The sequence below is a fragment of the Trachypithecus francoisi genome, unplaced genomic scaffold (assembly GCF_009764315.1).
Source record: "Trachypithecus francoisi isolate TF-2019V2 unplaced genomic scaffold, Tfra_2.0 Lachesis_group1, whole genome shotgun sequence".
Classification (NCBI taxonomy): Eukaryota; Metazoa; Chordata; class Mammalia; order Primates; family Cercopithecidae; genus Trachypithecus; species Trachypithecus francoisi.
In genome coordinates this window covers 49,688,029-49,702,355 of record NW_022681454.1, presented here as the reverse complement: position 1 = coordinate 49,702,355, position 14,327 = coordinate 49,688,029, and the positions used below count along the sequence as shown (strand labels likewise).

At 40.1% G+C, this 14,327-nt stretch overlaps 1 protein-coding gene across 11 annotated transcripts in view; it reads right to left on the bottom strand.

Moving 5' to 3' along the window:
* Positions 1-418: 418 nt before the first annotated feature.
* Positions 419-14,327, bottom strand: part of HELQ (helicase, POLQ like) — a 48,948-nt gene continuing 35,039 nt past the window's right edge. For 6 of the 11 annotated variants that reach the window (XR_004437930.1, XM_033214204.1, XM_033214206.1 and 3 more), the window contains 3 exons: positions 11,453-11,566; positions 10,067-10,201; positions 422-636 (listed from right to left, as the gene is read on the bottom strand). Coding sequence is in view for 9 of the 11 variants with exons in the window: in XM_033214204.1 (XP_033070095.1) it covers positions 529-636; positions 10,067-10,201; positions 11,453-11,566 (357 nt within the window). In the remaining 2 variants the exon portion in view is untranslated. Of the gene's footprint in view, positions 637-10,066; positions 10,202-11,452; positions 11,567-14,327 lie in introns of all 11 variants that reach the window. The other 5 variants (XM_033214212.1, XM_033214213.1, XM_033214211.1 and 2 more) reach the window with 2 other exon arrangements.

Genomic DNA, 14,327 nt, shown 5'->3' with positions numbered 1-14,327 from the left:
AAATGCGGGGTCTATGATGCTTATAGGAGGGAAAGAGCATCTAGGTATGGGGTAGAGGTGAGGATGGACCTGGAATAAGTTCATAGAGGAGACCGTATTTTAGCATTTTTTAGTTACTCCTTGAAGTATTAGTACATTTTAAAGATAATTTTTATGCACTGGAAATAACAAAAAGCAGTTAGGAAATGGAGAGTTTGGAAATCCTAAGGAAAATTCTGGGGATTTCAAATAGTCCAATTTGATGAAAGAAATGGGTAAGAGAATAATGAAAGATCAAGATACAAAGGTTGAGCATAATGTTGATGAAGTGGAATTTCATTTTGTGGTGGACACTATAGACTGTTCAGCAGAGAAATAATGTGTAAGTATTCCAAAGAATGAATTGTTAGTGAGAAGAGGTATATTCAATTATTCATAATTCTTAATGCATACTTAAAATGTATTTTTTCATTTATAAAGTATAAATTATTTTTAATAAAACACATGTACAATAAAAAATTCATATGTGAAAATGCTCATCAGATAGCTTCATGCTTTGTCAGTGGAAGAAGCCACAGCACCAGGGAAATCAGAAGGTAATCTTAGTAGCTCTTCTACTTCTTCTTGCAGGGCCTCTGCTTTTTCATGCAACAGCATCTACATTAAAAAATTAAGACGTGAGGCCAAAATATGCATTGCTAGAGAATTGCCAACAATTTTACCACTGTCCATGGAACACCTGAATCCTTACACATCAGAAATCTAGACATTAAAACTATAATGAGATTGAAAAATGGCCACTTAAGAATAAACGATTATAGTCAATGAAGAGGAGGCATTTAGTTAAAACCATTTTAGCTGATCACTGCCTTTTAGTATACCAAAAATAAAGCTTTAATTCTCCCAAAGATTTGTTTTATTGAAGACTCAGCCACTTAAAAATTAACTTTTAATCTATAAAACCTAAGACAATTTTGCAAAAATTTAATTAGCTCCTGAAAATGTTATCCTTTATATATATGCACTTTATTATTCCTCAAAATTTAGTATGCTTTTAAAAAGCTACCAGTATTTCAAATAAAAGTTTTATTCAAGTTCCTAAACTTAAAACTGTTAATTTCAAAAGCAACATAATGAGCAAGAAAGTATTTCCAAACATGGCATATAAAAGATGTCAACGAATTTTTGCCGAATAACAAGCTATATAGATCAATAATAATAATAAGTAAACTACACAAAACCCCTGTGTCAATATTATTATAACACAGAGAGTATCAACAACTGCAAATTACTTGTTGTTTAAAAACACCCACCAATTTCTGGAAGAACAAATCCCGCCCCTCCACGTTTTTTTTTAAGACGGGTCTTACTCTGTCACCAGGCTGGAGTGCAGTGGCGTGATCTCAGCTCACTGCAACCTCCGCCTCCTGAGTCCAAGCGATTCTCCTGCCTCAGCCTCCCAAGTAGCTGAAACTACAGGCACGCCTCACCACGCCTAGCTAATTTTTGTTATTTTAGTAGAGATGGGGTTTCCCCATGTTGGCTAGGATGGTCTCCATTGCTTGACCTCATGATCTGCCTGCCTTGGCCTCCCAAAGTGCTGGGATTACAGGTGTGAACCACCGTGCCCAGCCTCTTTTTTTTTTTAAATTAAAAAAAATTTAAAAGGCTTTTTTCGTAGAGACTGGATCTATGTTGTCCAGGCTGTTCTCAAACTCTTAGGCTCAAATGATCCTCCTGCCTTGGCCTCCCAAAGTGCTGGGATCGTAAGTGTGAGCCACTACACTCAGCCAAAACCAGTTTCTTGAGCTCCCACCCAAGTGTTTGCAGAGATCTAGATGGGGTTGAGAAAAAAAGCACAAGATAAGCGGGAAATAGAGGGTCTAAAATGAAATAAAATCACCTCCATAGAGAGAAAGCCTACCCAAATATAAAAATACTGAAAAAAGAATGTTGGTTGATTAAAGCATTGTTTATAGGAAGATATTTATAATGCATGTGAGACTCTAGGAGGCAGTCTTCAAAAGGCAATGCTTTTAGGGGAGAGAATGGGTGAAAAGGGAGGTGCCTTTTGGAAGCTCAGTCATGAGGGGAAGAGGAAAAAAGGAAAAAATGGACAATCTTGTATGGCAAAAGGAAATTAAAAAAAAAAAAAAAGACAACAAAGGACACAAACCCTCCTCCATGCTTCTCCCACCCCAAGTCATCCATTAAAGAAAAATACTTTGCTACTCTGACAGAAGAGAACACTCTCGAACTAGGATCTCATAAACCATTCCAAATGACTGTGTTGTCCAAGATATGCAGAGGCACAAGCAGTTCTCATCTATACAAACTACTATACAAAAAGAAAACAAGGCTGGGCGTGGTGGCTCACGCCTGTAATCCCAGCACTTTGGGAGGCTGAGGTGGGCGGATGATGAGGTCAGGAGATCGAGACCATCCCGACTAACACAGTGAAACCCCATCTCTACTAAAAATACAAAAAAAAAAAAAAAAAAATTAGCCGGGCGTGGTGGCACACCCTTGTAGTCCCAGCTACTCGGGAGGCTGAGGCAGGAGAATGGTGTGAACCCGGGAGGCAGAGCTTGCAGTGAGTGGAGATCACGCCACTGCACTCCAGCCTGGGCAAGAGAGCGAGACTCTGTCTCAAAAAAAAAAAAAAGAATACAAATAACTCAAACTCTTTAGCTCATAAAAATTTCCCTCCCTGAAAGCAAACCATGAAGCAGAAAAACTGTAACACAACACTCCAAACAAAATTATTCTCAAATAAAAATCTGGAGATATGAGGAGGAGTGGAAATGCTCACTGAATAAGAAGTTAAAAAACTAAGAACCGACATGGACAAAAACTGGAAGAAATGATACAAAAGTTGACTGAGCTCAGGAATGAAATAAAAGAAAAAGGCAAAATCACATTAGAAATAAAAACTAATAACTATAACTAAATAGTTGGGTGTCCACAGAAAAACAGATTTAAATAAAAAAACCTAATTAGGGCCAAAAAAAAAAAATTAAAAAGCAGGAAAACAATAAAGAGAATAAAAATGAGACAGGCCGGGCATGGTGGCTCACAGCTATAATCCCAGCACTTTGGAAGGTTGAGGTGGGAGGATTGCTTGAGGCCAGAAGTTAGAGACCAGCCTGGGCAACAACAACAACAAATTAGCCAGGAATGGTCCATACCTATAGTCCCAGCTACTCAGGAGGCTAAGGTGGGATCGCTTGAGCCTGGGAGTTCAAGGCTGCAACGAGCTATGATGGTGCCACTGCACTCTAGCCTGGGTAACAGAGACCTAGTTCCTCCCCACTCCCCCTTAAAAAATATCCATGAGGGAAGGAGAAGAAGTAAAATGGAATACCAGTAGAATTTGTGTTTCAAATGTGTAGCAGCCACACTGAAGCAGATTTTTTTTTTTTGAGACGGAGTCTCGCTTTGTCGCCCAGGCTGGAGTGCAGTGGCCGGATCTCAGCTCACTGCAAGCTCCGCCTCCCGAGTTTACGCCATTCTCCCGCCTCAGCCTCCCGAGTAGCTGGGACCACAGGCGCCCGCCACCCCGCCCGGCTAGTTTTTTGTAGTTTTTGGTAGAGACGGGGTTTCACCGTGTTAGCCAGGATGGTCTCGATCTCCTGACCTCGTGATCCGCCCGTCTCGGCCTCCCAAAGTGCTGGGATTACAGGCTGGAGCCACCGCGTTTAAACCCCAAACCAAATAACATTTTAACACATTGTTTTAATTATATACTCTCAGAATGAAGATAAAACGTGCTGTAAATAAATACTGAATTTGTTTGGTTTTTTTGGAGTGGTATAATTTAACAATTCTGCAGTTACTTTCAGTGCATTCTAAGATTGAGGAAAACAGAGAAATATATTAATAAACACAGGGATGAGGTTTCTCATTATTGGAGAAAGGAAGTACAAATATGAAAAAGAAGAAGACTATAGCAAGTCCTGTATGGGATTAGAGTGGCAAATTAATGATTGGAAATTCTTTGACACCTTCATTGAGAGATGGGATCTAATTCTACTCTTGAATCTGTGCTAGCCTTTCTGATTCACTTGTAACTAATAGAATGCAGAAGAAATGATGCCGCATGACAGGGCTCAGTTTAAAAAAGGCCTTGGGGTCTTGAAATGAGATCATTTCAAGCTCATGTGACTCCTCCCTCTCAGACCCTAGCATCCACATTGTAAGAAAGCAAGCTAGGATAAGCAAGGTGGCTCATACCTGTAATACCAGCACTTTGGGAGGCCAAGGTGGGGAGATTGCTTGAGCCCAGGAGTTCGAGACCAAACTGGGCAACATGCAGAAACCCCACCTCTTAAAAAAAAAAAAAAAAATTATGTAAATTAGCTGGGTGTGGTGGCGCATGCCTGTGGTCCCAGCTACTTACGAGACTGAAGTGGCAGGATCACCTGAGCTTGGGAGGCTAAGGTTGCAGTGAGGCAAGATTGTGCCACTGCATTCCAGTTGGGGAGAGAGGGAGATCTTGTCTCAAAAAAAAAAAAGAGAAAGTCAAGCAACATAGAGATTATAAATAGATAAATAAGAAACTGCAATGTTTTAAAAGATATTATACCAGATTGACTAAAAAGAGACAAAGACAATACAAAACATCAAGTGCCTTTGAACATATATATATTTTTAAATTTGGAGATAGGGTCTCCCCCAGGCATAGTGGCTTACTCCTGTAATCCCAGCATTTTGGGAGGCTGAGGCGGGTGGATTGCTTGAGCTCAGGAGTTGGAGACCAGCCTGGGCAGCATGGTGAAAAAAAATAAAAAAAAAGTAATTTAGTTGGGCATGGTGGTGCCTGCCTGTGGTCCCAGTTACTTGGGAGGCTGAAGTGGGAGGACTGCTTGAGCCTGGGAGGTCGAGGCTGCAGCAAGCCAAGATCATGCTACTGCACTCCAGCCTGGGTGACAAAGTGAGACCCTGTCTTAAAATAAATAAATAAATAAATAAATAAAATTAATTAATGAAATTAAATTAAGATAGAGATAACTTTGCTTTGTCGCCCAGGCTGGAGTGCAGTGGCATGAGCATAGCTGACTGCAGCCTTTATCTCCCAGGCTCAAGTGATCCTCCCATTGCAGCCTCATGAGTAGCTGGGACAACAGGTGCACATCATCATGCCTGGCTAATTTTTAAAAAAAATTCTTTTTAGGAACAGGGTCTTGCTATGTTGCCCAGGCTGATCTCAAACTCCTGGCCTTAGGTGATTCTCCCACCCTGGTCTCCCAAAGTGCTGGGATTACAGATGTGAGCCACTACACCTGACCCTGAACTCTTGAACTTCAATATTCTTGAACTACATATAGGAAGCACATTGAGAAAGCTACCTACCAGCAAACATGGGCTTATTGTTTATGGAAAAGGTTCACTCAAATGACAGAACCCAAAGCCAAGAAAAATCATTCCCAGAGAGAAGAACTGGGACATAATTAAAGAACTGGCCACATGTGGCTGGCTGGATTTCAGAACTGCTGCTATGCACTACCCATTTTCCTTCTTTATGAATGAGAGTGTACTATGGTTATCCTATTTCTGGTTTCACTATTTTATGTAGTGTCTCTTTAGGTCACTGGTCTTCAGAGTAAGAAGAACTGTAACTTGTGAAACTGTATTGAAGGTGCATCACTCACACCTGGACTTGATTTAGAATACTAGATCTGAGTCTGATGCTATGATATTATGATATACACATATTGGTTTTCATCCACGGTTCCTGGCTCATAACTCCCACAGCCCTTGTTACAATGTTGGGGCACTTTAGACCTTAGAAAACAGAATTTCTGTCTCTGACCTTCTTCTGCCCTCCTTTCGCCTAAGGCAGAACTCTACTCTGATCATTGGGTCTTAAAACCCTCATTCCAGGCTGGGTGCAGTGGCTCATGCTGTAATCCCAACACTTTGGGAAGCCAAGGTGGAAGGACTGCTTGAGGCCAGGAGTTCAAGACCAGCCTGTGCAACATAGCAAAGCCTTGTCTCTATTAAATAGGGCAAAGATTAATTAAAAATTAAAAACATTAGCCAGGCGTGGCACCTGTCTGTATTCCTAGCTACGTCTGAGGCTGAGATAGGAGGATTGCTTGAGCCTGGGAGGGGATGGCTGCAGTGATCTATGATTGTGCCATTGCACTCCAGTCTGGGCAACAGAGCAAGACCCTGTCTCCAAAAGAAAGTAAAAAGATCCTCATCCCAGAGTGTCCTGCCCCATACTCTGGAGAAACGAATGCTGCACAGAGCGGCCAGAAGCATCTGAATAGACAGGTCTTGCTGGGTTTCCCCACTCAGTCTGTTAGTATTATTAATAAATCATACCCTTTTGGTCCAGTCACATTTCTACATGATTGTCAATCATGCCAACCCAATAAAGTTTCCATAAGAGGTCTAAGAGTACAGGGTTCACAGAGCTTCCAGACTGCTGAGCACATGGAGGGTGATGTGCCCAGGGAGGACATGAAAGCTCTGTGCCACTTCCCCCATACCTTGCCTTATGAATCTCTTCATCTGTATCTTTGTGATATCCTTTATTACATACATGTTTTCCTGAGTTTCGTGAGCTGACTGAACCCAGAGAAGAGGCTGTGGGAACCCCAACTTGAAGGTGGTTGGTAAGAAGTTTTAGAAGCCCAGACTCCAGCTAGATAGTGTCAGGACACCCAGCTAATGTCTGCTGCAGAAATGATTGCTTGTTTTTTGGGAACAAATCTCTCACATTTGGTCACAGAAATCTTCTGTCTGTGTTGTGTCTGTTGAGTATTCACTGGGGGAACAACAACAAAAAAGACTGAGTTTTTCCTAATAGAAGCTATAATGGAAAGGCCTTTTGGGGGTTAATATATTTTGCATGTGGGAGGAACAAAAACAATTTGTGACCAGAGGGCAGATTTTAAAGATGACTGCAAATTGTTTGACACTCTTCTCATGAGGAGGTGGTCTGATCCCCTTTCCTTTCAATCTAGGTCTTAATGGTTTTCTAGTAACCAACAATATGCAGTGGAAACGACACTGTCTGACTTCTGAGGTTGGCTCAGAAGACTTCTTGCATTTTCTGCCTGGATATCTTAGAATGCTCACTTTCTGGACATTCCCTCTGAAAACCTAGTTTCTATGCCACAAGGACTGAAGCCACATGGAAAGGCCATATGTAGTTGCTCCAGTTGAAAGCTGAAAAGCCCCAGTTGCCTCTAATTATCAGCTGTTGGTCATGTGAGTGAGTCACCTGAGTCATCCAGCTCGGCTGGGCCTTATGACTATAGTGCCAGTCAACTTCTGACTACAGTTGCATGAGACCCAAAGCACCCAGCTGCACCCCTCCAGAATTCCTAATCTACAAAAACATGAGCAAAATAAGATAGCTGTTTTAAGCCACTAAGTTTTGGAGTTAGACTCTGTTACACAGCATATGTACCTGGAAAAATCAGAATTAGGGTTATCAGTATGAGCTCACGGCCTTCAGTAATTTACACGTAAGTATAGAAAAATGCATAGACATACATCAGCTAGGGTGTTCCTAGCTAGTGCCCTAGTTCCATGGGCCCTAGAGCTGGCTTCTGGGCAAGTTCAACAGTACATTGTAGGCAGTTTCCTGGCAGTTTTGTCAGCACTCCAGTGGGCAGTTTCTGCTTATTAGCCTTGGCTGTAGAACCACAACAAACTTCCCAGCATCCAGTGGCAATGAACTCCGAATCCCATCCATAGGGGTGCTGTGGGGTGGGGGTGGACCATCTCTCAAATGTATTCCTTCCTGAATTCTTCAACATTCTGTTGACCCCTTAGAGGTCTGTTCAAATTACTATATGGTTTCTGCCTCCTAATGATTAGATGCTGACAGACACAGCCAGAAAGTAAGAAAATACTTCAAGAATGATGATGAAGATGAAAAAGCCACACAAACCAGTTTTCAGGGGCTTTCGCTGGCCAAATCTGAGGCCATTTGAGCACCAAAATAAGTAACGTTATTAATGGGTTATAACCCATTGAATATGTCTGAACCTATAAGCATGTACTGATAAATGAATAAATAAAGGAAAAGCTTTTCCTCATAGTAAAACATCAGTAAATAAATCCAGAAGGAATAATGAAGTTAGAAAACCACCACTTGATAAACATCATGGAAATAATGGAGTTAGACAAACATCACTAGTAAATGCTGAAACAAGTGTGTCAAAGTTTAATGAACTTTTTTTTTTTTAGGTGCTATAGCAAAGGAAATGACTATAACTTCATCCCTACCAACCCCAAGAACTCCTAATTTAACAGGACAAGGTCAGTCTTAGTGGTTTCATCTATAAACTCGGGGTAACACTGACTTTGTCCACCTCATAGGTTTGTTGTAAAGAACGATTAAGGTAATGTAAGCAATGTGAGCACCATTAAGAAATGATGGAAATTTGCTTTTTAGCTAATTCTGATTTATATATGCAAATAGTAAAACAATGAAGTTTCAAAGAAGCCAAGCAATTTCAGACTTAAAACTATAGTTGAGATCAAGAAGGAAATAATCTCAAATTGCTGTGGAATAGCTTTACCCACAGGGAGCAGAAGGCAGTGACAAACTGGGTTGCATCTAGCAAAGGGTAACTAGGACAGTGAATGGTCTAAAACTCCATTATTTAATACAGATAAAAGCAACAGAAAAGAAAAACCCTTGGGGGCAATAAGAGCTGTTTTTGAATATGTGAAAAACAGCATACAAACAAAAAAAGAGTCCAGTTCCAGAGGCGGTACTCTGATGCAATGGTAAAAATTTTAAGAAGGCAAAATTTAGCCTCGGTATATCAGGATAATTTTTGTAACACTAAGAGCATACAAAAATAGAACCACCTAATTTTTGATGATGCAAGTTCCTTGTCAATGATGGTGCTCAAAGGTGGAGAGACCAGATGTCGGGATGCTGAGGGAAGGATTCCTGTGACGAGAACTTTGGGAGGCAGAGCTCAGTGACTTCCAGGGTTCTTTGTACTTCAATGAACCCTTGAAATTGTCTTTTTTTTTTTTTTTTTTAAGACAGACTCTCACTCTGTCTCTCAGGCTGGAGTGCAGTGGCATAATCTCAGCTCACTACAACCTCCACCGCCTGGGTTCAAGTGATTCTCGTGCCTCAGCTTCCCAAGTAGCTGGGATTACAGGTGTGGACCACCACGCCTGGCTAATTTTTATATTTTTAGTAGAGACAGGGTTTTACCATATTGGCCAGGCTAGTCTCAAATTTCTGGCTTCAAGTGATCCATCTGCCCCTTGGCCTCCCAAAGTGCTGGGATTACAGGCATGAGCCACCACACCCAGCCAATTTTTTTTTTTTTTTTGAGACAGAGTCTCACTCTGTTGGCCAGGCTGGAGTGCAGTGGTAGGACCTTGGCTCACTGCCACCTCCGTCTCCTGGGCTCAAGCAATTCTCCTGCCTTAGCCTCCCGAGCAGCTGGGATTACAGATGTGTGCCACCAAGCCTGGCTAATTGTTGTATTTTCAGTAAAGATGGGGTTTTACCATGTTGGCCAGGCTGGTCTCGAACTCCTGACCTCAGGTAATCCACCCGCCTCAGCCTCCCAAAGTGCTGGGATTACAAGCATGAGGCACCATGCCTGGCCTTTTTTTTTTTGGAGAGGGGGGCGGGACAGGGTCTCACTCTGTCACCCTAGCTCACTGCAGCCTTGAACTCCTGGGCTCAAGCGATCCTCCTGCCTCAGTCTCCTGAATAGCTAGAACTACAGCACAAACTACCACGCCCAGTTAGTTTTTAAATTTTTTTGCAGAAACAGAGTCTCATTATGTTGCCCAGGCTGGTCTCAAACTCCTGATTTCAAGTCATCCTCCCATCTTGACCTCCCAAAGAGCTGGGATTACAGGCATGAGCCACCATTGAAATTTTCTTTATTTTTTAGCAAGTCATTTCTCTGTTTAGCAAGGCTTGTCATAACAGATGCACTATTTTGACTCACAAATATGAGTGTGTACTTTTGTATCTATAGAAATAAAGTCATGCAATGTTAAATGTTTTTGTTCTGATGTCTACAACACAAGCAAATAACAATACACAAGATTATTAAGGTTAAAAAATAGTTTGTTTGCTTACCTTTGCTGACGCAACAATTTGCTTGGCTTGACGTCTTGATAAATGATCAATTGTCCTTACGAGCACTTCAGGATTTGCATTAGCTAAGTGCATTAGACTTTTGTAACCTGCACTGTATAACTGTTTTGCTCGACCCTGAAAAGTGTTGCAAAAATCAGTAGGATAATAATTTGGGATTAGAAAAAAGAAAAGTAAGCACTTTACTGAAAAGAACAAAAACTGCATGTAAGAGACTGGGATAAACTAAGATAATAAAGTAAATATGAAGAGTTAAGACATGAGAATCCTGAGGAATTTTTAAAAATGCATTTGGGTGGTTCCAAACTGACACAAGATAACTATAGTTCTATCCAGCTTGAGTCAACTGATGTGTGCTGCAATCAACAATAGAAGCATGTTAAGGTACTTAGATTGGTGGCATAATCTCATATTCTCAAGTAAAATGTTCCAGTCCAGTATCTTTCTTTCTTTCTTTTTTCTTTTCTCTCCTTTTTTTTTTTTTTTTTTTTTGCGATAGAGTCTTGCTCTGTTGCCCAGGCTGGAGTGCAATGGTACAATCTTGGCTTATGGCAACCTCCACTTCCAACATTCACAAAATTTTCTTGCCTCAGCCTCCCAAGTAGCTGGGATTACAGGCGCATGACACCATACCTGGCTAATTTTTGTATTTTTAGTAAAGATGGGGTTTCATCACGTGGGCCAGGTTGGTTTTGAACTTCCTGACCTCAAGTGATCCACCCACCTTGGCCTCCCAAAGTGCTGGGATTACAGCAGAAGCCACCTCCTCCGGCCAAGTCCAATATCTTTCAATGTTCTCACCATCTACTCAGGGGACCACTGGTGTCTCTGTGTGTGTGTGTGTGTGTGTGCGTGTATCCTAAGTAGAACTCCTCTGACTCAAGAACTGAATAATAGAGAATAAACTAAAGTTGAGGGTTGGCTGAAAATAGCCGGAAAACCAGTTGTGAACCCTTTCTTCTTACTCTCTTAGAAAAAATACAAATGACCCTTGCTGCCACTGAATCACCATTACCTTAAACAAGCACTGAGTCCAAACTGACAGAAGGTAATTCTTCAAAGGATTGGAGGAAGGAGCAAGTGTTAAGGACAATTGGTAGCACAACATACTTGGAGACAGTCACCCCCACCTTTCCTGCTATGGTTTTTTTTTTTTACAACTGAGATTTTTCATCAGGTATGCCATCTAATAACAGTGGATTTCTGAAAGGCCATAGCAGCTATTTGTTTTAAATAAAAGACTCCCATGACAAATGAGCAATAAAGCTCTTGCTATCACTTCCCCTGTAATAAGACTTCACAAAATAATAAAACCTGGCTTCTGTATTAATCGACATAATTTCAATTGGGAAACCGCAAGCTACTGACCTCTAAAACTCCAGTAACTTCCATGAGAGGGATTAGTTCTGCCTTTACACAGTAAGTCAGCTTCTTCGTAAGTTCTACCAAAAGGGCTCTGTAAACCCAAAACTCCTCAAGCTCCTATAGAACACAAAGAAACATATACAATTTTAATTTTATAAGTTATTTCAAAGTTTGGTTTGTGTGACAGGGGGCTCAGAGAGAATGTTCCTTATGTAAGTTCTGGAACTTGAGTTAAGCCACAGATGAAAGATGATTCTAAGCAAAATGGATGTGAAGAAACATGGTGAGGACCCTGAGGAATCTGAGGAACTGGTTTTAGGATGAGGACAAGACTGAAAATTGAAGAATAAGTCAATAAAAAGAGTTCTGGTCATTTTAATCAAAATACCTGGAAGCAAATGCACAGTTTTTCTTTCCCAAGTGACTAAAAACAATTCCTACATCTGGGAATTTATCCTGAAGATGAATATTAAATATGGAAATATTCAAATATAACATGATGTTCAATGCAACAATACAATAATAAAAATACTGGAAGTCATGAGTCAGTAACTGTTCAAGCTAGATGGATAAATGAGAATTAAATATAGTATTTTGTCATATATATTTGCAATATTCTATTATAGTAGTTTATTTTATTTAAAAGATCTCTTTCTAGCCTTTGGATATCACTGTGAGAATACACGATGAATGGAACAGCATTAGCTAGCCTCTTGTGACCACTAAGAAAGAAATCAATGTGGCCGGGTGTGGTGGCTCACACCTGTAATCCCAGCACTTTGGGAGGCCGAGACAGGCGGATCACGAGGTCAGGAGATCGAGACCATCCTGGCCAACATAGTGAAACCCTGTCTCTACTAAAAATGCAAAAAAAAATTAGCGGGGCATAGTGGTGGGCGCCTGTAGTCCCAGCTACTCAGGAGGCTGAGGCGGGAGAATGGCGTGAACTCGGGAGGCAGAGCTTGCGGTGAGCCAAGATCGTGCCACTGCACTCCAGCCCGGACGACTGAGCGAGACTCTGTCTCAAAAAAAAAAAAAAAAAGAAAGAAAGAAATCAACGTAATGAAGATGGTAGAGTAAAAAGAAGAAAACCTTGAACAGAACTATTAAATCAATCAACCCTGAAGCTGCCTTAGTTTTGGCATGCCTGTTATATAAAATAATTATTTTTTCTTATTGTTTAAACCTTGATGGGTTTTTCTGTAACTTGTAGTTAAAAGCATCTTAGCTAAGACAATTAATGTACCATTTCACAGCATTTATAACTTTTTAAAATAAAAAATACTTGTCCAACCTGTGGCCCACAGAGCACATGCGGCACAGGATGGCTTTGAACGTCACCCAAAACAAATTTGTAAACTTTCTTACAACATCATGAAATTTTTTTTTTTTTTTAGCTCATAAGCTATTTTTAGTGTATTTTATGTGTGGCTCAAGACGATTCTTCTTCCAGTGTGGCCCAGGGAAGCCAAAAGATTGAACACCTCTGTCTTGAAATATTGAAAGTAGACCAGATGTGGTGGCTCATGCCTGTAATCCTAGCACTCTGGGAGGCCAAGGTGGGAGGACCGCTTGAGTCCAGAAGTTTGAGGCTAGCCTGGGCAATACAGCAAGACCCCTGTCTCTATTGATAATAATTTGAAAAATTATATACATGTAATATATATCATATAATTATATAATATTTATGTTATATGTAATTCTATAATTATGATATATAAAAATGAAGTAAATTAATTAGAGCAAAAATTGTCAGCTAGATTTTTCTTAGGATTAGCCATCAAATTATTGCTGTGTTTCTTGATGCTTTATAGAGTTTTTTACTTGAACAATTCTATAAGGCTCAAGTCCTCATAGTCACAATGAAAACAAAGGGAAAAAATATTAGGGAGAGCATCTTTAAATATAAAAAAACCACACACATAGAAAACCTAAGAAAATACATTTTAAAGGCTAGTTTCTTCTTATTACCCATAATTTTTGTCTTCTGTTTAACTAGCATGTGCTCAGGGGGTATAAACCAACATTTTAAAATCCGCACAAGTAAAAGACATTTAGAAAGCTAAATTTGTTAGAACAATTATCATTTAATCCAAAGTCAAGTATTTTTGAATTATTTACTCCCTTCATTAGCACATATGATAGAATTAATTGCCACATGCATATACAGAATATGAAGGTTTAAGAAAGGGAAAATGAAGTAAATTTTAAGTTTAGAAAACAATTCATGGGAAAAAGTTTTTAAAAATTGACTTGGAAACAAACATGGAAAGGACTATTATGCTATCCAATAAGAAGAAATTTAAATGCAGCAAAAATGGCTTATATTATAAACACACAAAAAATTATCTGGATGTAAATGTCTGGTAAGCTTTATTGTGCTATTTAAAGGAATTCTGAAAGCTTATTTTAATAAAGTCTTAAATCCATTGCAAATGCATATGGCCAGAATAAGGTTTTCTTCTTAAATTGTTCTATAAAATATACATTTGATGTAAAAACTTTAAATAGTTGCCTGACACTGGAAGCAAATATAATAAATTACAGTGGCAATCAAGAGAATATGGGGCCAGGCATGGTGGCTCATGCCTGTAATATTAGCACTTTGGAAGGCCAACCTGGAGGATCACGTCAGCCTTGAAGTTCATGACCAGTTTGGGCATCATAGTGAGAACCCCCCATTTGTACAAAAAAATTTAAAAAACTGGCTGGGCGCTGTGGCTCATGTCTGTAATCCCAAAACTTTGGGAAGCCCAGGCGGGCGGATCACTTGAGGTCTGGAGTTCGAGATCAGTCTGGCCAATATGGTGAAACCCTATCTCTACTAAAATTACGTAAATTAGCTGGGAGTGGTATTGTGTGACTGTAATCCCAGCTA